Source organism: Bos grunniens, chromosome 7, assembly GCF_055505025.1.
Source record: "Bos grunniens cultivar Pamir isolate PY7600 chromosome 7, Bosgru_T2T1.0, whole genome shotgun sequence".
NCBI lineage: Eukaryota > Metazoa > Chordata > Mammalia > Artiodactyla > Bovidae > Bos > Bos grunniens.
Genome location: NC_141171.1, coordinates 24172135 through 24195093, shown reverse-complemented (window position 1 = coordinate 24195093; position 22959 = coordinate 24172135). Strand labels below are relative to the sequence as shown.

The window sequence follows — 22959 nt, the reverse complement described above, 5'->3', positions numbered from 1 at the left end:
TGCTAAATATGAGAAGAGAATAAGTGAAAAAAAAAATTGCTTCCCTTGATGGTTTCCATGGTAATGGAGCCTTCTATGTGTTTAACCAGCAAAGAATGCTATCACAACCTGTTTTCTCTCTCTTTCTCACACACACACAATATATATGTATGTACACATGCACACACACACACACACATAATCACATATATAACATACACTGTAAAGATTTATTCTGTCAAAATTTGCCAAAACTAGAATCAATGTTAATACTTCTTTTTGCTTCAGTTAATTTGCCTTACCAATGCTGTTTCCCTTTCAGAAAAGGGTAAACAGTATCTAAATTCATGTTATGATAAATATTTAGACAGTAAGAAAGGAGCAAATGTGTCATATTTTCAAAATATACTACAACTTCATAAAAATTATGAAGACTTTTCCTTCTCTAATTATTGGGGTTTTTAATGAAATTTGAAAGTAGAAGTTTTTATTGCTATTGTTTACTTATTGTCTTGCCAGTATGCATTTTGTTTGTTCATTATCTTCCCAATATGCATTTTGTGTAATTGTGTTCCATCTCTCAGAAGAGACACATGGAGTATGATGGTAATTAACACATTATTCTTTATAGGTATGAATGAATTAGTTCATTTGATGGGGAAGTAGATTAAATTTCTTCTGTCCTCTAAAAGGCTGAATTTGCTTTTGGAAATACCTCCCCTCATTATGGGACCTGGATAGATTTGGTAATTTGATTTATAGTATTAATGCAGAAAACAATTTTAATTTTGTACCTGTGAAATTAGTGAATATCTATTTCTATCTATACCAGCTTATTATTGTCAATGATTTGAATTTATTATGGCTACTAAAGATCTGTGCTGCCTTCTTCTTCTTCTTCTTTTTTTGTTGGCTACTCAAAACGTCTTTAACTTGAAAGACCAGTAAGTTTGCTAGAATAGCTCTGTTTTGACCCTTCTGAGCCATTTCCTCTTGGAGGATGATGTGTTCTTTTGGTTTCTCCTAGTAATTTTTCTTAAATGGTAAATTCAGAATTATTCTGTTCTATTATTTTGGTTTTCTTTGGAAAGACAAAAAAAGTAACCACTAGTTTGTTATCTGTATCTATGAGTCTGTTTCTTTTTTTATTACATTCACTAGTTTGTTGTATTTTTTAGATTCCACATATAAGTGATATCATATTATATTTGTCATTCTCTGACTTACTTAGCATAATACCCTCCAAGTCCATTCATGGTATTACTAATTGCAAAATTTCATTTTTTATGGCTGAGTAGTATTCCACACTGTTTGTGTGTGCATCTATATGCATATACATATAGATATATATGTGTATATATATCAGTCTTATCTTGTTGATCCATTCATCTGGCGATAGGTTGCTTCCATATCTTGATAATTGTAAATAATGCTGCTATGAACATCGTGCTGTGTATGTCTTCTCAAATTTGTGTTTTCATTTTTTCTTTTTTTTCAGATATATACCCAGGAGTGGAATTGATAGGTCATATGGTAGCTCTATATTTAGTTTTTTGACAAACCTCCAATGTATATATAGTGGATATATGTGTTTACATTCCCAGTAACAGTGTTTTGAAGTCAAATAATGATGAACTTAAACTTGAGATACCGTAAACTTGACTTGAGGTAGACTCATAAACTTGAGATACTGGAAGCCATAAACAGTGACTAGAATATCCCTGAATATTCCTGGAGAATACTTATCAAAGTCCTTGAAAGACTTCATAATACCTCCTAGGATGTTCCAGGCTAGAATGATTTTCTCCAGGGCATACTCTTAGGTAATGGGAGCCTCAACTCCCCCTTCAGATATGGAAAGACCTCAACATATGAACTGCATAGTCTCTGAGTTTTTTTCTTTCTGTTTCAATTTTTAAATTTTCCCCACTCTGCAGGAAAAAAAAAAAAAAAGGTTGTAGTTGTTACCTATGCTGGTGAACCCAGTTATAGGGAATTTAGTAAATACCAAGAGGTTTTGGGTGCATACATTACTTCTGCGGAAATTGCACAGCGCACAAGGGACCCCAGCCAGGCCTTTGATTCTGACTGTGCTGCGACTTAATTTCTCTGTAAGTCTGTTTCCCACTGTGTCTCACAATAGCTATCATGAAGCTAATATAGTACAATAATAGTAATAAGTGCAAAATATAATGGAAAATAAATTTGGGAAATGAATAAAGAGTGTTTATGAGAATTTCATCAGCTGTTTTAAACTGTTGTGTTTAACATACAAAGGGGAAGGGCCCAACCAAAGTTAAATGAAAGCTGATCATTGTGCCTTATGCCTCCAATTTGCAAGTTTTCAATAAAACATATATAAGCAGTGAATACAGGATGTTGAAGTCTAAAACTATCTTCACAGGGTATTAAAGACCATCCTGAGAACAGTGTTGTGGAAATTAACACCCAGGTTGTAATGTAACACCCTCCACTCCCTGCAACTCCGTTTTTTATCTCCTGTGTTATTAAAATGTGCAGAGAGGGAAAATGAGTCAGGCAATTTAACTTAACATAGGCGGATACTCTTGTTCTCTAAATATGCAGCATTAAAGTACACACTATTTAAATCCAACGTAGCAAAACTAAAAAAAAAAAAAAAATTTTATACAAAATAGCTTTTTAAAAGGAAATGAAACTTTATTGCATGAATGACTATGATGCCTCATAGTATCACATTTTCCTAATATCAGGTATTATAAGCACCTTTCAAAATTTTTGAACAGTTTATTCCACATAAAATAAGTAAGCAGTATAGATGCTTTTCCTGGGTCCCACTTATACCTCCTCTGTACTAATCCAGTGCCACCCCCATCCTTCCCTGTAATAAGAGAGCCATAAGATACTGAAAACTGCCGTTGCTCCATGGAAGGCTCTCTCACTGCCTGTCTGGTAATTGTGTAATTGTATAACCCCAACCTCCAGGGAGATGTTAGTTCTTTCCACATTAGGCATAACATATCATCAAGGTTTTTTCCCCTCACTTTTCCAGCAGAGATAGAATCCAATTTAAATCAATTTGATAAAATTTCAAAATGACAGCAGTTCACCTAAATATTTTTAATATGAAAGCCCAGTGGGTCTCTAATTAAGCCTTTACTTGGTGAGTATAAGGGAAATGTCTTGAGTGCTTTGAACGTGCAAGCAGTTAGTCTGGGGAGGGTGTACTCTAAGAGAGAAGACTACGTATGGACCCTGAAGCAGATTCCCTGCCTGGTGCGCCGTGCGGCGGTCTCATAGCTGCATCGAATCTCCATTTTAACGTCTGTCATGAGACAGTATAAGACAGTCTTAATCACACTATATTTTACAAAATGTATTTCTGCTGATTTCTTATACACCATATAGAGAGTTAATTTTTTTTCTACATGCCTAGAAAAGTGGTGAGAAATTAGGTAGTCTTTCTTACCATGGATAGCATGAAAGAAAATTAGATATAACATTGAGGCAGTCAGTTTCCATTGAAGAATCTGCAGTTTGAGATTGGCACATTCTGACTGGTCCCTACCATTGCTCTGTCAACTACTATATATAAACTTGATTGACAGGGGAATTCAAAAGGTAACTGATATTATTTAGTACAGAAATAGCCTTCCAACCACAGCTCCTGTCCTCCCTGCAAAAGGAAATATGTGAGACCTCGGTAGGGATTCACTGGGCAAGTTAATGATGTTGACAAATAGTAAAAAGTATTTTACAGAGGTAAGATGGAGAAGGCAATGGCACCCTACTCCAGTACTCTTGCCTGGAAAATCCCATGGATGGAGGAGCCTGGTAGGCTGCAGACCATGGGGTCACTAAGAGTCGGACACGACTGAGCGACTTCACTTTCGCTTTTCACTTTCATGCACTGGAGAAGGAAATGGCAACCCACTCCAGTGTTCTTGCCTGGAGAATCCCAGGGACAGGGGAGCCTGGTGGGCTGCCATCTATGGGGTTGCACAGAGTTGGACACGACTGAAGCAACTTAGCAGCAAGATACCTTACATATTCACCACCCAATTTAATCTTTGGTAAACACCATGAAGTAGGCTGGACAGCTATTATTTTAATTCCAGTTTGAAAAATAAGTTATCAGAAGTTCAGATCAGCACAGGATCAAAGCTGAGCGTGGCAGCACTGTGATTGAATTCTGTTTTTTGATTAATTGGTTCAGCAGATGTCCCAGTCATTAATTTATGATCTGAAGCAAGTTTCACAGTGAAAAGGAAAACCAAGACTTTATCACTTGGGAAAAACTTTGATAAATACATATTTTCTTCAGTCTGTAATACTCATTCCTGTGTCGTCTTAGGGACCTTTATGGATTGGTCCCCTAAATATCCTTCCTGCCTGGCCGGCCCCTTGATTTGGCTTTGCATGAGAGAAAATAACAGAAGGATCCTAAGTTGGGTTTGGTGGAGTGATCAGTGAAGTCTCTCTAAAGAAGTAACCTTTAGGTTGAAACCTGGTGAAGTAAGCCATGTGAAAAGTGCACAGAAGTGTGCTCCAGGCCAAAGAAGCAACATGCCAAAGAGAACCTACCTGAGAAAGGTGACCACGCTAGCTGTAGTGAAGGAAGCAAGGGAAATGGGGCCTCAGACAAGCTGGAGAACCAAGAGGGGCCAGATTGCGTGGGCCCTTTTGGATCACCAAAAAGCTTTGTCTTTTAACAAAAGAAGCTGAGGAGTTATTAAGGCAGGAGAATGGTATGTTCTGATTTAACGTCACCTGGGCTGCCAGGTTGCGAGTGGACTGAAAAGGAAGCAAGGAGAGCCCAGTTTCACAGTCACTCAGAGCACCATGCGGCATCTAGGTGAGGGACGGTGGTGCCTCTCGGGACGAGGGTGGTGAGAAGGAAATGAACGGATGTGCAGGAAGTCTGCTCACGGGACCACGTTGTCTCAACCAAGGAAGGTTACTGTTCATCTTTTTTTTTTTTTTGGAAGGTTACTGTTCAAAATTTTTTCCCCCTTTTTTCCCTGTAACCCCTGCATTCCAGCCCTCCTTTCCTTGAACTTTCCATATTACTCTGAATTCCCTAGCAGTTTCCTATAGCATCTATAAATAGGAATTACTGTGTATCTGTAGTATTTCCTCTTAATTACTATTTTGAAAAACATCACATTTATTGGATAAGCATTAAAATATGAGTAATGAAGTGATTAAAATATCAACTGCTTTCACTATAATTAAATACTGTAGTAAAGGAGGATAATCATTTTTTAAATAAATTGCCTGCTGAAAACACTGCTGAGCAGGATTTCCTTCAATAGAATTCATTGCATTGTATCAGAAAAAAAAAATATTATGGATTTATCAGGTGGGATCTATAAATAGAAGTGATATATTTTACTGGTATTGTGTAAATGGATTTATGCCTTCTAATTTCTGGGCCTAATTTGCTAATTTGCATTCTTACAGTAAAATTATGTTTAATAACCATAGTCCAGAACTAATTCTTAGAAAATGGAATTTTGCTGCCCTTAAAATTGTATGTACCTTTTTGGGCGTTTTATACTAGATTGTGTTTTTATAATTATGTTATTATAAAGAAATTATAATTTAAAAATTACCTCCCTTCTGAAAGTTGGCCGAATAATTTATTTAAATTTGTAGTAAAGCGTGTGAATGAACCAAAATGCTTATAACATTTTATTCTGTTATCACACTTAAAAAAATACTACCTAGTTCACTTGTTTTCTTTTTAGTTTGTGAGAAGAAAATATTGTTCTTCCCAAGGGCTTCATGTATACCAATCTAACTTAAAGAATGGGCAGTGGGATGGTTAGTGTTCTCTTTTCCTGCGTTTATGGGCTTAATCACTGAGGAATCCCTGCCTCATAGGACTTACCCTTGCAGCCCTTTAAGGAAATATGTGCCCGATGTACCGTGGGGAATTCAGCCTTTAGGATTCTCTTGCACCTGGTACTTCTGGATAAGTGGGGAAGGAATTTTACACTGGCACTGACACTCTGCTCTGCATCAAACTGAATATTTTCTATAACATGAGTCTAATGAACATAGAGCAGATTAAGGACCTAGTCTTTCATTTGGGGTCTAGAAAAGTCTAAACCCTAGACCAGTTTGGAGAGGAGAATATAGTTAGAAGAACAGCCATGGCTCTGCTGGGTTTTAGCTGGTCCCAAAAATGAATGTGATACTAGCAGAGGCCCCAAACCTCTCTGAACATTTATTTTATCTGTAAAATAAATGTGATCGTAGGATTAATGTAAGGGCTAAATCAAATATGGCATGCAGCAGAATTCTAGATGTATAGCAGTTTTCAGTAATTAAAGATGATGATGGGGGTGGTGGTGGTGGTGGTGGTGATGATTTGCTATGTATTTGAGCGTCCAACATGTTGCCTGGTACATAGTAGCTGTTTAATAATTATTTTATTTGAAGTGAAACCCAATTTAATTTTCTGTAATAAAAATTATAATATATTGTCTCACATGACTGAAACATCCAGGGGTGGTACTAATTCCTGATTCATTCAGAAAAGGTGCTGACAAAAATCAGTTTTCTCTCTCTCTCATGTCACTTTCTGTGATTCTCTCTCTTGATGTTTCTGTCTGTTTCTGTCTCTGCTTTTCTCTCTGCCTCTTTGTTTCTGTCTCTGTTGCTCCTCTTTGCCTTTTCTCTCTCCTTAAAACTGTCTCCTTTATCATTTCTGCCACTGACTCTTCCTGCCTCTATCTCTGCCTCTACACGTCTCTCTTTCCTCTCTCTCTCCCCTCACCCTCTTTTCCCCACCTCTACTCTCCCTCGTGTCTCTTCTCTTTCCCCACTTCTCTCTGTCCCTCTAGGTGCGTCTCTTTGTCACCTCCTCTATTCTGTCTCCCTCCCACCTACTTTCCTGTTTGTTGGTTATACTTCTTGGCAGCCTCTGATGTCAGGATGGTCTCTGACAGTTTGTGTGAAAATCAGTGCTGGTGATCCCATGGAAACAAGAATACCACTTCTTCCATATCTCCAGCAAAAACCCATTTACCCCAGTCCCCCAGGAGGAAGTAAAATTCTGTTTTGCCCATATCTGTATCCAGGAGCTTTGTTTCACGCAGACGTGTTAGACTCAAAATGGATTCAGTGTGGCAATAATAAACACAATAATTTTAGGTATTTACTGCATAGCAGACCCTGTGCTGCATATTTATTATAATCTTGTATCCCCATAACATCTTTGAATGTTTAGAACCATACTATACCCCTTCAACAAATGAGGAGATTGTGGTTTAGAGAAAAATAAAGTATTGCAATCTCAAAAACGACAGAATGATCTCTGTTCATTTCCAAGGCAAGCCATTCAATATCATGGTAATCCAAGTCTATGCCCCAACCAGTAACACTGAAGAAGCTCAAGTTGAATGGTTCTATGAAGACCTACAAGACCTTGTAGAACTAACACCCCCAAAAAATGTCCTTTTCATTTTAGGGGACTGGAATGCAAAAGTAGGAAGTCAAGAAACACCTGGAGTAACAGGCAAGTTTGGCCTTGGAGTACAGAATGAAGCAGGGCAAAGGCTAATAGAGCTTTGCCAAGAGAACACACTGGTCATAGCAAGCACCCTCAACCACACAACACAAGAGAAGACTCTACACGTGGGCATCACCATATGGTCAACACCGAAATCAGATTGATTATATTCTTTGCAGCCAAAGATGGAGAAGCTCTATACAGTCAGCAAAAACAAGACTGGGAGCTGACTGTGGCTCGGATCATGAACTCCTTATTGCCAAATTCAGACTGAAATTGAAGAAAGTAGGGAAAACTGCTAGACCATTCAGGTATGACCTAAATCAAATCCCTTATGATTGTACAGTGGAAGTGACAAATAGATTCAAGGGATTAGATCTGATAGAGCGCCTGAAGAACTATGGACAGAGGTTCGTGACATTGTACAAGAGGCAGTGATCAAGAACATGCCCAAGAAAAAGAAATGCAAAATGGCAAAATGGTTGTCTGACGAGGCCTTACAAATAGCTGAAAAAGAAGAGAAGCTAAAGGCAAAGGAGAAAAGGAAAGATATACCCATTTGAATGCAGAGTTCCAAAGAATAGCAAGGAGAGATAAGAAAGCCTTCCTCAGTGATCAATGCAAAGAAATAGAGGAAAATAATAGAATGGGAAAGACTAGAGATCTCTTGAAGAAAATTAGAGATACCAAGGGAACATTTCATGCAAAGATGGGCTCAATAAAGGACAGAAATGGTATGGGCCTAACAGAAGCAGAGGATATTAAGAAGAGATGGCAAGAATACACCGAAGAACCATACAAAAAAGATCTTCATGGCCCAGATAATCACGATGGTGTGATCACTTATGTAGAGCCAGACATCGTGGAATGTGAAGTCAAGTAGACCTCAGGAAGCATCACTACAAACAAAATTAGTGGAGGTGATGGAATTCCACTTGAGCTATTTCAAATCCTGAAAGATGATGCTGTGAAAGTGCTGCACTCAATATGCCAGCAAATCTGGAAAACACAGCAGTGGCCACAGGACTGGAAAAGGTCAGTTTTCATTCCAATCCCAAAGAAAGCCAATGCCAAATAATGCTCAAACTACCACACAATTACACTCATCTCACATGCTAAAGTAATGCTCAAAATTCTCCAAGCCAGACTTCAACAATACATGAACCTTGAACTTCCAGATGTTCAAGTTGGATTTAGAAAAGACAGAGGAACCAGAGATCGAATTACCAACATCTGCTGGATCATAGAAAAAGCAAGAGAGTTCCAGAAAAACATTTATTTCTACTTTACGCCAAAGCCTTTGACTGTATGGATCACAATAAACAGTGGAAAGTTCTGAAAGAGATGGGAATACCAGACCACCTGATCTGCCTCTTAAGAAATCTGTATGCAGATCAGGAAGCAACAGTTAGAACTGGACATGGAACAACAGACTGGTTCCAAATAGGGAAAGGAGTACATCAAGGCTGTATATTGTCATCCTGCTTATTTAACTTCTATGCAGAGTACATCATGAGAAATGCTGGGCTGGAAGAAGCATAAGCTGGAATCAAGATTGCTGGGAGAAATATCAATAACCTCAGATATGCAGATGACACCACTCTTATGGCAGAAAGTGAAGAAGAACTTGAAGAGCCTCTTGATGAAAGTGAAATCAGAGAGTGAAAAAGTTGGCTTAAAACCCAACATTTAGAAAACTAAGATCATGGCATCTGGTCCCATCACTTCATGGTAAATAGATGGGGAAACAGTGGAAACAATGCCAGACTTTATTTTTCTGGGCTCCAAAATCACTGCAGATGGTGACTGCAGCTATGAAATTAAAAGACACTTACTCCTTGGAAGGAAAGTTATTAGACAGCATATTAAAAAGCAGAGACATTACTTTGCCAACAAAGGTCCATCTAGTAAATGCTATGTTTTTTCCAGTAGTCATGTATGAATGTGAGCGTTGGACTATAAAGAAAGCTGAGCATCGAAGAATTGATGCTTTTGAACTGTGGTGTTGGAGAAGACTCTTGAGAGTCCCTTGGACTGCAAGGAGATCCAACCTGTCCATCCTAAAGGAAATAAGTTCTGAGTATTCATTGGAAGGGCTGAATTCCTTGGAAGGACTGGAGTTTCAGAAGCTGAAACTCCAATACTTTGGCCACCTGATGCGAAGAACTGACTCACTTGAAAAGTCCCTCCTGCTGGGAAAGATTGAAGGCGGAAGAAGGGGACAACAGAGGATGAGATGGTTGGATGGCATATCTGACTCAATGGACATGAGTTTGAGTAAACTCCCAGAGTTGATGATGGACCAGGAGGCCTGACGTTCTGCAGTCCAATGAGTTGGACAGGACTGAGCGACTCTACTGAACTGAACTGAAGTATTTTAACCAGGATATATTAAACAAACAACTGAAAAATAAATAAATAAATAAACAAGCAACTGAGCTGGCTTTAGAAAATAGACAATCTGGCCTAAGCTCTTGTGGTCTGAATTCTACCCATGTCAAAGCCTCACAAGGCATTTAAATTCTCTGGGTTTTCCTTTCTTCATCTACAAGACAAGATGTTTGATTTAGATATTTATACCATTTAGTGCTTATAATGCTAATGTTGCAGTTGATCTGAAGTATATTGTAAATGTATTTAATCATGTTCTGCTTCTCCCCAGTAGCTCTTATTTCCCTTTGTTTTCTTTTTTTTAATAACAATGCCTGGGGTTTTATTTAACATGTTGTTTTAGATCATCCAGACTTCCCAGTAATATAATCTCTTCTTGCTGTCAGAGAGCACATTTTCATCCATTGCCATTTTGCACACAGAGAAATCATGCCCCATTTCTATCTTTCCTTCAGGAATGGAGGCTTGAAGCCCCACTTCCCCTTCTCAACAACATGCCAAATCATATCTTTGTTGGACAGCTGAAAAACATGAGAAGTAGTGTATTAGTCCTCTGTCCTCCAAATATTATAAATGAAAGCTATTATAGGCACAAACGTTTGCATCTGTCCTGTGCTTAATGTTTTTCCTGAATTACTTTTCAGATTTTTCTTTCTCATTTTTCTATTTACTTTGCAGAGATCCTCTAATTTACTCTCTAGTTTGATCTTTTTTATTATTTTGGATACTTTAACAATATTTGAATTTTCTCTCTTAAAATATCTTTATCATTGCTGATCTTTTGTTCTAGTCAACTGAAAAGGGAAACTTTAAATGTCATAGTTTTCCATTTCTGTGACATTTAGCTTTTTGTGCATTGCAGGTTTAGAAGAGCAATTTTTTTAAGGCTTTATTTTACTTTTTTTAGAACAGTTTATGGTGCTTAGCAAAATTAAGGGGAAGGTAGCAGAGATTTCCCATATTATCACTGCCTCTTCATGCCCTGTGCATCCCAGACTGAGTGGTATATTTGCTACAGTTAATGAACCTATATTGACAGATTGTAATCATATACTGCAATCACCCAAACGTCCGTAATTTCCATTAGGGTTTACTTTTGGTTTTGCACATTCTGTGGGTTTGGATAACTGTATAATGACATGTATCTACTGTTATAGGAGGAGAAGGGGGCAACCGAGGATGAGATGGTTGGGTGGCATCACCGACTCAATGGACTTGAGTTTGAGCAAGCTCCAGGAGATAGTGAAGGACAGGGAAGCCTGGTGTGCTGCAGTCCATGGGGTCCCACACGGTCAGCCATGACTAAGTGACTGAACAACAACTGTTACAGCCTTGTTTAAATTTCCTTTATCAGGAAGTCCAATAAAGTTGTTTTTATTATTAAAACTCCATTTCAGGGTTAATTCCCCCCAGAGGGAGCCTGTGTCACGACTCTGATTCAAATACTCCTGCTTTTGTCATAGTTTAAAAAGAAAAATTGCAATGTTACTCTTGATTATTATTTTGTTTTCTCAAAATGTTAATTCAATTGTGGTCTTTAAATAGTTTTTGAAAAGTGTTATATTAGTAATAATTAGACATTTTACATTCCAAAACCCACCTTTGAAATACTGTTAAGCTCATATCCTACAGTGCCCTATGGGTGGGCTCTTTACTCAGTCAGAGTAGTTCTGTGTGGCTCTTGGGGATTCTATCTTACTCCCTGGAGTTGCTATTGAAGAGTGCCTGTGAGCCCAGGCTCTCTGAATTTTCCTTTGAAGATTCAAAGACGGTCTGAGGATGGTAGTTAAGGCTCATTAGCATATTAGTTTCTTATAAAACATTTTGCTATGCAGAAAATGAAAAATTTTGCCTAATTGCTTGGAAATAGTTTTGATTTTCTGAATTTTAATAGCTAAATCAAATCTCTTACAAATGTACAGTGAAAGTGACAAGTAGATTCAAGGGACTACATCTGATAGAGTGCCTGAAGAACTATGGACAGAGGTTCATGACATTGTACAGGAGGCAGTGATCATGGTCATCTGATGAGGCCTTACAAATAGCTGTGAAAAGAACAGAAGCTAAAAGCAAAGGAGAAAAGGAAAGATATAAGCATCTGAATGCAGAGTTCCAAAGAATAGCAAGGAGAGAAGAAAGCCTTCCTCTGTGATCAGTGCAAAGAAATAAAGGAAAACAATAGAATGGGAAAGACTAGAGATCTCTTCAAGAAAATTAGAGATACTAAGGGAACATTTCATGCAAAGATGGGCTCAATAAAGGACAGAAATGGTATGGACCTAACAGAAGCAGAAGATATTAAGAAGAGGTGGCAAGAATACATAGAAGAACTATACAAAAAAGTTCTGCATGGCCCAGATAACCATGATGGTGTGATCACTCACCTAGAGCCAGACATCCTGGAATGTGAAGTCAAGTGGGCCTTAAAAAGCATCACTGTGAACAAAGCTAGTGGAAGTGATGGCATTCCAGTTGAGCTATTTCAAATCCTAAAAGATAATGCTGTGAAAGTGCTGTACTCAATATGCCAGCAAATCTGGAAAACACAGCAGTGGCCACAGGACTGGAAAAGGTCAGTTTTCATTCCAATCCCAAAGAAAGGCAATTCTAAAGAATGCTCAAACTACCGCACAATTGCACTCACTCACACGCTAGCAAAGTAATGCTCAAAATTCTCCAAACCAAGCTGCAGCAGTACATGAACTGTGAACTTCCAGATGTTCAAGCTGGTTTTAGAAAAGGCAGAGGAACCAGAGATCAAATTGCCAATACCTGCTGGATCATTGAAAAAGCAAGAAAGTTCCAGAAAAACATCAACTTTTGGTTTATTGACTATGCCAAAGCTTTTGACTGTGTGGATTACCACAAACTGGAAAATTCTGAAAGAGATGGGAATACCAGACCACCTGACCTGCCTCTTGAGAAATCTATATGCAGGTCAGGAAGCAACAGATAGAACTGGACATGGGACAACAGACTGGTTCCAAATAGGGAAAGGAGTACATCAAGGCTGTATATTGTCATCCTGCTTACTTAACTTATGTGCAGAGTACATCATGAGAAACGCTGGGCTGGATGAAGCACAGGCTGATATCAGGATTGCTGGGAGACATATTAATAACCTCAGATGCAGATGACACCACCGTTATGGCAGAAAGTGAAGAACTAAAGAGCCTCTTGATGAAAGTGAAAGAGCAGAGTAAAAAAGTTGGCTTAAAACTCAACTTTCAGAAAACCAAGATCACGGCATCTGGTCCCATCGCTTCATGGCAAATGGACGGGGAATGGTGGCAACAGTGGCAGACTTTATCTTTTTGAGCTCCAAAATCACTGCAGATGGTGACTGCAGCCATGAAATTAAAAGACTCTTGCTCCTTGGAAGAAAAACTCAGACCAATGTAGACAGCATATTAAAAAGCAGAGATGTTACTTTACCAACAAAGGTCCATCTAGTCAAAGCAATGGTTTTTCCAGTAGTCATGTATGGATGTGAGGTTTGGACGATAAAAAGCCTGAGTGCCGAAGAATTGATGCTTTTGTACTGTGGTGTTGGAGAAGACTCTTGAGAGTCCCTTGGACTGCAAGGAGATCCAACCTGTCCATCCTAAAGGAGATCAGTTCTGAATATTCATTGGAAGGACTGATGCTGATGCTGAAGCTGAAACTCCAATGCTTTGGCTACCTGATGCGCAGAACTGACTCATTGGAGAAGACCCTGATGCTGGGAAAGATTGAAGGTGGGAGGAGAAGGGATTGACAGAGGATGAGATGGTTGGATGGCATCACTGATGCAATGGACATCAATTTGAGTAGGCTTTGGTAGTTGGTGCTAGACAGGGGAGCCCGGCGTGTTGCAGTCCATGGGGTCGCAGAGAGTCGGACACAACTGAGCGACTGAACTGAGAGTAGCTTACGTATAGGCACGTTCTGAGAGTATGAAGTCTTAGTTCTTAATGTTTTCTTTGAAAAAAAAAGAATATTAATTATTAAAAATAAAAGAGGATATAATATATGAAGATTTGGATGCTGCTTCGCCCTGTGTGTGTTCAGATGGGTCCTTAACTTCTGCATCTTTATTGACACGAGGTAACTGAAGGTCTGTTCAAGGACTGATATTATTAGACTGTAATTGTTTTGGTTCATCCATGGGATGATATACTTTTTTGCTGCTCTCTCATCCTTTAATAGATTTTATGCAATTTTGCATAATAAACTTGGAATAGTATTATATACAATATTTCTGTCTCACTGTATGTACAAAACTTTTAATAGACAGCCCAAATTAACTCTCTACCTGTTAAAGAATTCCAAAATTCCAAAGATGGCTGATTAAGTAATACGTATACTTCATTTATGGTATTCCATGTGACATCATTGCTTAGGCTGGTAAACAAATAAAGCTGTCATTGGTCATCAGGATTCATGTGAATTATGAAAGTTTTGAATTGGTTGAGATTTCCAAGAGTACATAATCATGCATAAAATGTGAATACCATGTACATTGTTTTATAGAATATATTTAATACCATACATGGTTTGCAAACAGTGAACTTATTCATTCAGCAGTGTACCCAAACTATTTAAGATGCTGGTACACAAAAATGAACCAAATAGGTGCAATATTTTCCTTCATGAAGCATGCAAATTGATGTCACAAAGTGACATTTAAGTAACTATGTAACAATCTGTTGTTTTCAGCTTTAAAAATAAATTCTCTCTATTGAGAGAAATTTATTTGAACAGAAGTATGCCCAAGCAAACATTCTGATATGTCACAAAGACAGACTAGGAACTTTTAGGAGGAAGAAAATGATCTTTGACTCAGATGTACCTGAATAAATTTGCTATTTAAAAAATAAGAGAATTTAGGCATTCAGTGAAACACTTAGTAAATTCCAAGTGAAAGCAGACTTGTGTTTCACCCATGACTGACCCCTGTTCCTCTACTACTTATTGTCTATAAATTCAGTTAAGTAACTATGTATGCATGGGTTTGGAATGTGTCTGTTACATCTCTGTAGTATGTTCTTTTCTCTATAGTTATGGTCTCTTATGCAAATCGTTTTTTCCCATGTATCAGAGATGTGTGACAATTTTAAACGGAGAGTGTTTCCCTCCTAAAATAGTTATTGTATGAAAAATAGTATTCCTAGCATCTACACTCTATGTATTCCATTTCTAATGTAATAATATTTTGTTAGTGCTTATTTGTATGACAGAGGGTTAAAATGGAAGCCTTGACTGAAACTCTTTATCAAGGCAGATCTTGCCTCAGAGAGAAACTGGCTGTGAGTCAACATCTCCTAGATCCCAAATGAGAGGAGTGCAGGATTTTGGCTCCGACCTGAGCCGAGCGACAGAGTCTTCAAGGAGATTTACCGGACAGAGCTCTGCAGTGTCTTCTGGTCCCTCACCTTCTAAGGGGTGCTTCTCCCTTCACATTGGGCTAAGAAAGGGAAGATTTAAGGAGACTACTCCGAGGGCATGAAATGCGTCCCCTGAAACTTAGAGTAAACTACTGTCTAAAAGATGCCTGAAAAATCAAAGTTGAATACAGATGAGAGAGGTAGGTGCTATGGGGTACACCTGTACTCCTAAAGTTTGTTGGAGTTTCCCAAGGTGAATCTTAAATAATTCTTACTGAAGGCTGGATTCTCCAGGAAGCAGACAATAGGATGGAGTTAGTGCAAAAGGATTTTTTGCAAAGTTAGCACATGTGTAAAGAAAAGGAAAGGGGCAGGATTGATTGATTGAACCAGGAAAGTCATCCGTCAGCCATGCAGACCTGATGAAGTCTCAGCCAGCCCAGTAGGAGGAGCTCTGAGCTGAGTGTACTTGAGGAGCATCTCATGTTGGGTGGAAATGGCCAGGCCCTTGTATCAAAGCCTTGTTCAGTCATACACTGGGTACCACCCTGAGAAAATGCTGCCCTTGGCTTAAAAGCTGAGGCAGACCCAGGTGAAGCTGACAGCTGGACGCCAAACATGCTCCTCATACTTAGGCTTCCAGTGCTTTCTTGGAGAGGAATCTGAATGGGGCATCTCCATTTGTAAAAATCCCTAGTATTTCCGTTTATAGTCATAAAGTCCTCCATGTACTTTTAGTCATGAAACAGTCTCATTTAAGTAATTAAATTTTATCAGTCTAGTGTAATAATTCAGAATTCTGAATTTTCTTCCAAGTTTCTCTTTTTCTTCCATCTCCAGCATGTATTTGACCACACTGTTTACTTCTTTTGCTTTTTAACTCGTCTTCCTCCCACTTGCCAGAGGTAGTTTCTCACCCTTTCAGTTTAAACACAGAAGGAGAGATACTGGTGGGAAGACGGAATACTGTGAGGGTCTCTCTGACCAATAGATACACAATTACTGATTCTCTTCTCATGAAACTATTGTGTAATAAATGGAACTTTATTGAATGATGAAAGTATTAGATACTTCTGATGTGCTTTCACTAATCATAATACCTACCACTGATTTGGCACTCAAACACTACTAAGCACTTTATTTATAACCCTGTTGAATGTTAACCCTTATATTAATCCTTACATATGAGAACCAAAGCCAGCTGGTAAATGGAGGAGCTGGAATCTGAGGATCCCACAGTTCTTATTCATAGGCTGCCCAAATTAGGGTAGACTTGTTTACTTTATATTTCCTTTTTTATTTTTAATGCAGTAAAACCCTTGGGCTTGATAATACTTATCAATTACTGCTCTTACTCTTAGTAAAATCAAGTGAGTAAATACAATTAACTATATCAGAACAGAAAGACTTCCTTGCTGGCTCAGTAGTATAGAACCTGCCTGCCCACACAAGAAACATGGGTTCAGTCCCTGATACAGGGAGATCCCCTGGACAAGGAAATGTCAACCTATTCCCATATTCTTCCCTAGGAAGCCCCATGGACAGAGGAGCCTGGCAGGCAGGCTACAGTCCATGGGCTCACAAAGAGTCAGATATGACTTAGTGACAGAACAACAATAACAATATCAGAACAGATTCATGAAGTTCTACTTGCAATTCTCTGCATCTTTGGAAGATAGCTTTAAATGGAAAGATGTGGGTTTTGGCCTTAGGAAAATACATTTTAGCAAGTTTCAGAAAGAGTGAATTTTTAGGGAAGATGTTGTTGAGGAGAGTAACATATCAAATTCAACTAAATCTTGCCTTTGGCTGTTGCTTAATTGTGTCTAAAGTCTCCAGATTCTTGTTTGCAAATTGCTTTGGTGTTTACCACTTGAAATAAAATTTACATTAATTGTGGCTAGTTCTACTTTTTCTTATGTTAGAATAATGCGGAAGTCAAGATTTATGGGGGTTGCTATTATTGTTTACAAAGAACATAAATGAAATGGAAGCACATTTTACTTTCTTTTACAATGAGTATTCTGATGAGTTTTAGCTTTTAATCTTGAATGATTCTCCTATGGGAGACTCTAGCATTATTAATTTCAAGTTATTCAGAATTTATCTCTTCCATATTTATAAGAGGTACAGCTTTATATTTTTTTAAAAGAACGGTTCATTTCCCCAAATAGAAATCTGAGCACTGACAATTTTAGCAACATTTCATTATAAGCATTTGTCACTATTCTCATCTTTGACATTTAATTGGTTTTCTTTCAAAACCAAGAAAGGATCCATTCCACAGATATTTATGGCACAGGCACAGATCTAGGGGCTGTGACTGAACTTTGAACAAAACAGACACAGCTATTCACTGCACAGAACTCGTATTTATAAAAACGAGATAAACAATTTTTAAAAAAGAAAAATATTTAGCATACCTCATGGTAGTAAGTGCTATGGTGAAAAAATGAAGCAAGAAGTCAGAGCAGAGAGTGCTGATGGGTGGGAGTGGACCATGTGTTGTAAGATTAAATCAGAAAGTGGTCACTAAAAAATAACATTTGAATAAAGACTGAGTAGAGGTCAGAAAGCAAGTCAGACAAATACATAGAAGATGAACATCACAGGCAGGGAGAAGAGCAGGTGCAAAGGCCTTGAAACAGGAACTTCCTTGGTATATTAAAGGAGGAGAAGGGGGGTCAATATGGCTAGAATGGTGTGGACAGAGGAATGGACCAAAAAGATGGTAAGGAACAGGGACATGGTGGAGAAGGTCTTCTAAGTTGTCTTGGGAACTAGGACTTCTATGATGAGTGAGATGGGAATGCATAGAAGCATTTTGATCACAGGAGTGATAGTGTTGACTTCCATTTCAACATGTATTGAAAATATATCAAAACAAAGGAAGAAGCAGTGGGATTATGTAGGAGGGGGTGGAAGCAATCCAAATGAGAGATGATAGTGACCTGAACCAAACTTAGTAATGCAGGAGAGAGCGAGAAGAGGCACTTTTCTGGATATGTTTTGAAGATTGAGCCAGTGGGATTTCCTAATGGACTGACAGCAAAACAAACAGGAATCAGCCTGCCTTCAGGATCTTCCAAATGGGGACTTCGCTGGTGGTCCAGTGGTTAAGACTCCACGCTTCCAATGCAAGGGACATGGGTTCCATCCCTGGTCAGGAAACTAAGCTCCTATATGCCACTTGGTGTGGCCAAGAGATTTTTAAAAAGATAAAAGATTTTAAAAATAAAAAAAGATGAGTATCACAATATGTGAATATCTGCGATCCAGTCATAATCATGTTTACGTTTGGTCTTGGACACTCCACGGTATTAGGTATTGCTAGACAAGGAAGAGAAAAACAAATTAAATTGGCTATAGTACGTAAAACAGTGTGAGGCTTATAGATGATCTCAGGCTATACACAACACTGAGAAAATGCTCAGTGAAGAGAAATGAGTGATATGTCACATAGTCCACAAGATATAGGAAGCAGAAAATCAACTGAGGTCAGTAGCAATGAGTAAAGAACAGTGTGTGAAGGGGGTGGTCAGTTCTGTTCATGAAAAGTCTGATAGAGCCGATCTTCACTTTGAAAACAATGGCTTCTTGGTAAATTACTTTTTTTTAAAATTAAAATGGTGTCTTGAAATCTCTGCAGCTATTTGATAGCACAGCGAAATTAAGAACGAGGTATGTAGTTGATCAGAATAGTGGCCCGTGCAGCATAATTCTAGAGCACCTTGCCAAGTTTGATCATTCATTCAGTATTGCTTTACAAGCACTTCATTCACATCCTGGTGTCAGGCATGGTTGTCTTGAATTTAAAAGTCGTAGATGCTTAAAATGTTCTAAGTCACTTTGCTCGACCCTGAGTGAAGACCATTGGCTTGGTTCCAGATGCACTGCTGGTCTTAACAAAAAGGTGGAAGGTGGATTAGGCGTCTGAATATTATCCTGCACTCTGCTGTACCCTGACAGTAATTCATACTCACTTCTCTTACGCTGTTTCCAGGACACTGTGAAGAATTAATTAGGCAATGCTCATGAAGTGTGCACTCCTTAGGGACTGTACTCAGCAAAACTGTAGCAGTCACCTTCCCATCAGTTCAGTTCAGTTCTGTCGCTCAGTCGTGTCCGACTCTTTGCGACCCCATGAATTGCAGCACGCCAGGCCTCCCTGTCCATCACAAACTCCCGGAGTTCACCCAAACTCATGTCCATCAATCGGTGATGCCATCCAGCCATCTCATCCTCTATTGTCCCCTTCTCCTTCTGCCCCCAATCCCTCCCAGCATCAGAGTCTTTTCCAATGAGTCAACTCTTCGTATAAGGTGGCCAAAGTATTGGAGTTTCAGCTTTAGCATCACTCCTTCCAAAGAACACCCAGGACTGATCTCCTTTAGAATGGACTGGTTGGATCTCCTTGCAGTCCAAGGGACTCTCAAGAGTCTTTTCCAACAGCATAGTTCAAAAACATCAATTCTTCGGCGCTCAGCCTTCTTCACAGTTCCACTCTCACATCCAAACATGACCACAGGAAAAACCATAGCCTTGGCTAGACGGACCTTTGTTGGCAAAGTAATGTCTCTGCTTTTGAATATTCTATCTAGGTTGGTCATAACTTTCCTTCCAAGGAGCAAGCGTCTTTTAATTTCATGGCTGCAGTCACCATCTGCAGTGATTTTGGAGCCCAAAAAGATAAAGTCTGACACTGTTTCCACTGTTTCCCTATCTATTTCCCATGAAGTGATGGGACCATGATTATCCTGGGGTTATTCATTACCTCACATAGTTATACACTTTTTTCTTGTGATGAAAATTTTTTAAGATATACTCTCTTAGCTACTTTCATATATACAATAAACTATAGTCACAATGCTATATTTATATCCACAGAACTTACAGCTCTAAGTTTGTACCTTTTGACTCCCGTCACCCCCTTCTCCCACCACCTACCCTGTGCCCCTGGCAACCAATCTGTTCTCTCATTCTATGAGGTGTTTTTTGATTGTTGTTTTTTAGATTCCACATGTAAATGAGATCATAAGGCATTTGTCTTTGTCTAACTTATTTCACTTAGCATAATGCCCACTAGAATTAGATGTTCCTCAAAGTGGCCAGCACAGTGCTGGGTTCATTCATAGGGGGCAGAAGAGTGTGTCTCAGAGTCTGATCTCTTGGAAGAAATAACCATCTCCTTGGGATGTTAGCTATTCAGCTATTTGAATCCTCCCTTCACCTAAAAGTAGTCATCTGTTCAAGTATAGAGAAAAGAGTGTAGATTGGTTTTTAATCCCAGGGTCATTAGTATTGGTAATGAGATACTTATTTTTAGAATCACTTAGCCTCTTGACCCTTAATTTGTGGTGCTGTTTGACTCTTAAGGAATGACTGTGAGAGGGTGGTAAGCAAGATAAATATTATTAACCTGAACTTGATCTTTCATTAGCCCCTGTGATATGCAATGCTACTGAATTCAAAAGATACCTGTTTTGATAGGTTAACTTCTGCAGCAGAGGGAGTTCCTGAAATTTACATTTCCTTTTTTATTTAACTCTCTGTAAGAAATGACTTTAAATACTTCTGCCTAGCAAAATGGCAGACTATTCACATGCTGTAATTATCCTTTCCTTTCTGTCCCCAGATCATTTGTCCTTGAAAAGGATTCAGTTAGAGTGAAAAGGACCCCTCTTTATGTTTATCTCCTTGCTGCTGCTGCTGCTGCTGCTGCTGCTGCTGCTGCGTCTCTTAAGTCCTGTCACAGCCCACCAGGCTCCTCTGTCCCTGGGATTCTCCAGGAAGAACACTAGAGTGGGTTGCCACTTCTCCAATGCATGAAAGTGATAAGTGAAAGTGAAGTCGCTCACTTCTGTCCAACTCTTCGTGACCCCATGGACTGTAGCCTACCAGGCTCCTCCGTCCATGGGATTTTCCAGGCAAGAGTACTGGAGTGGGGTGCCATTTCCTTCTCCTTTATCTGCTTGAGAAGTTATAAATCAATATTGTTCTGTTACCTTCTCATATTACAGCTGATTGTTATTAAACTTGAAAATACACTTTTTAACTTACAAAGTGACTGTGCTATTTTTGGTCATAATTATAACTTTATAGAAAAGGTTTTATAAACTTTCTCTGAAATATGACGATAAATTTGTATAAAAAGTAAGTAATGTAGAGATTTTACATGCATAGATTCATACCCTGCATGCAGAGATTGGGAAAGAATGAAGTACATCAAAGCCTTAGTGATACTGTGAGGCAGCTAATTCAGTTGAGGGATTCTCTACCTTCCTCTGCACAGTGCATTGTTTGACTATTTTTGTCCTTTTGCCAAATGGTATTTCCCTCTACATCTGCAACAGAAGACAATGAATGTTCTGTGGCCTGGATAAAAAATGTTTATCTGCACCTCACTATACAATATGTGAACCATTATTGTGGTTAAGAATGAATGCCTGGTTTTAAGTAGAGTTATAACAGAAGTCATTAGGAAAGAAGAAGCAAACTTAGTTACAAGATTATCTTTACTTCCCAGGCTCTTTTCCTTTTCTACCTATGGTAATTAAATTTACTTGAAATTAAATTTTACTTGAAAAAACAAGAAACAGCATAACATTAATGCCAAAATTAGGAGGTTTCTATAGTGGAATGGTTCCTCAGAATCTATTACAGATGGAAGAAAAAAACTGAAATATTTTCCAGATTTTCAAAATGAGAAAAATGTCATGAAGATGTTATAACTATAATTTCTTATAATATCTTCATGACATTTTTCTGATTTTGATTTATCTCTAATTAAAGATACACCAAGAGCAAGGTGGCAATTGTGTGGTAGATTCCCTTTCTAAAGACAGCAGAGTGATTTAAAAGAAAAGTATCTACCAGGATAGAATTCCAGCAACAGAATAGTTTATAGAATGAAAATAGATGATGAGATAGAGAGAAAGTGTGTGTGTGTGTGTGTGTGTGTGTGTGTGTGCGCGCGCGCGCGCGTGCGCGTGCGTGCGCCTACGTTAGGCAGTAAGTGGTGGAGCAGGAAAGACAGCTTTGTGATTATTTCATTGTATTCCTAAAGTTACTTGACTGAATGCTAAAGCATTTTATAAGACTGTTTAATATTCCGGAATTTTGTTATAGTCATTGTCTAGGATTTAGAGTTCCTCTCCGTGGCATAAACAGTTTTCTTTCAGTTCAGTTCAGTTGTTCAGTCGTGTCCAACTCTTTGTGACCCCATGAATCGCAGCACGCCAGGCCTCCCTCCATCACCATCTCCCGGAGTTCACTCAAACTCACGTCCATCGAGTCAGTGATGCCATCCAGCCATCTCATCCTCTGTCGTCCCCTTCTCCTCCTGCCCCCAATCCCTCCCAGCATCAGAGTCTTTTCCAATGAGTCAACTCTTTGCATGAGGTGGCCAAAGTATTGGAGTTTCAGCTTTAGCATCATTCCTTCCAAAGAACACCCAGGACTGATCTCCTTTAGAATGGACTGGTTGGATCTCCTTGCAGTCCAACCTACATACAAATTGTGGCAAAGGGATTTGTCTTGTAAGAACTTTACTGCTGCCCTTTTCTCTGTGTGATATTTGATTTTCCAGCACTCCATTTTGAAATAGTCTGGATATTAGTCTAAGTAGTTCAAATTTTAACACTGACACTATGGATTTAGGGAGGTTGACTTAGGTGAAATTAATCTATTTCTTCCATGAGGAAAGTGAAGAGTGTGGCTGTAAAC

General features: G+C 38.7%; 1 protein-coding gene across 9 annotated transcripts in view; it reads left to right on the top strand.

Annotated features, from left to right (window-relative positions):
* Window positions 1-22959, top strand: part of CHSY3 (chondroitin sulfate synthase 3) — a 375783-nt gene that overhangs the window by 190366 nt on the left and 162458 nt on the right. The window contains exon 3 of one of the 9 annotated variants that reach the window (XM_086410485.1): window positions 20870-21298. The exons of 7 other annotated variants lie outside the window; for them this stretch is intronic. In XM_086410485.1, the coding sequence (XP_086266611.1) occupies window positions 20870-20884 (15 nt within the window). In that variant the 3' untranslated portion in view covers window positions 20885-21298. Of the gene's footprint in view, window positions 1-11025; window positions 18109-20869; window positions 21299-22959 lie in introns of those variants that run through there. One more of the 9 variants, XM_086410481.1, reaches the window with a different exon arrangement.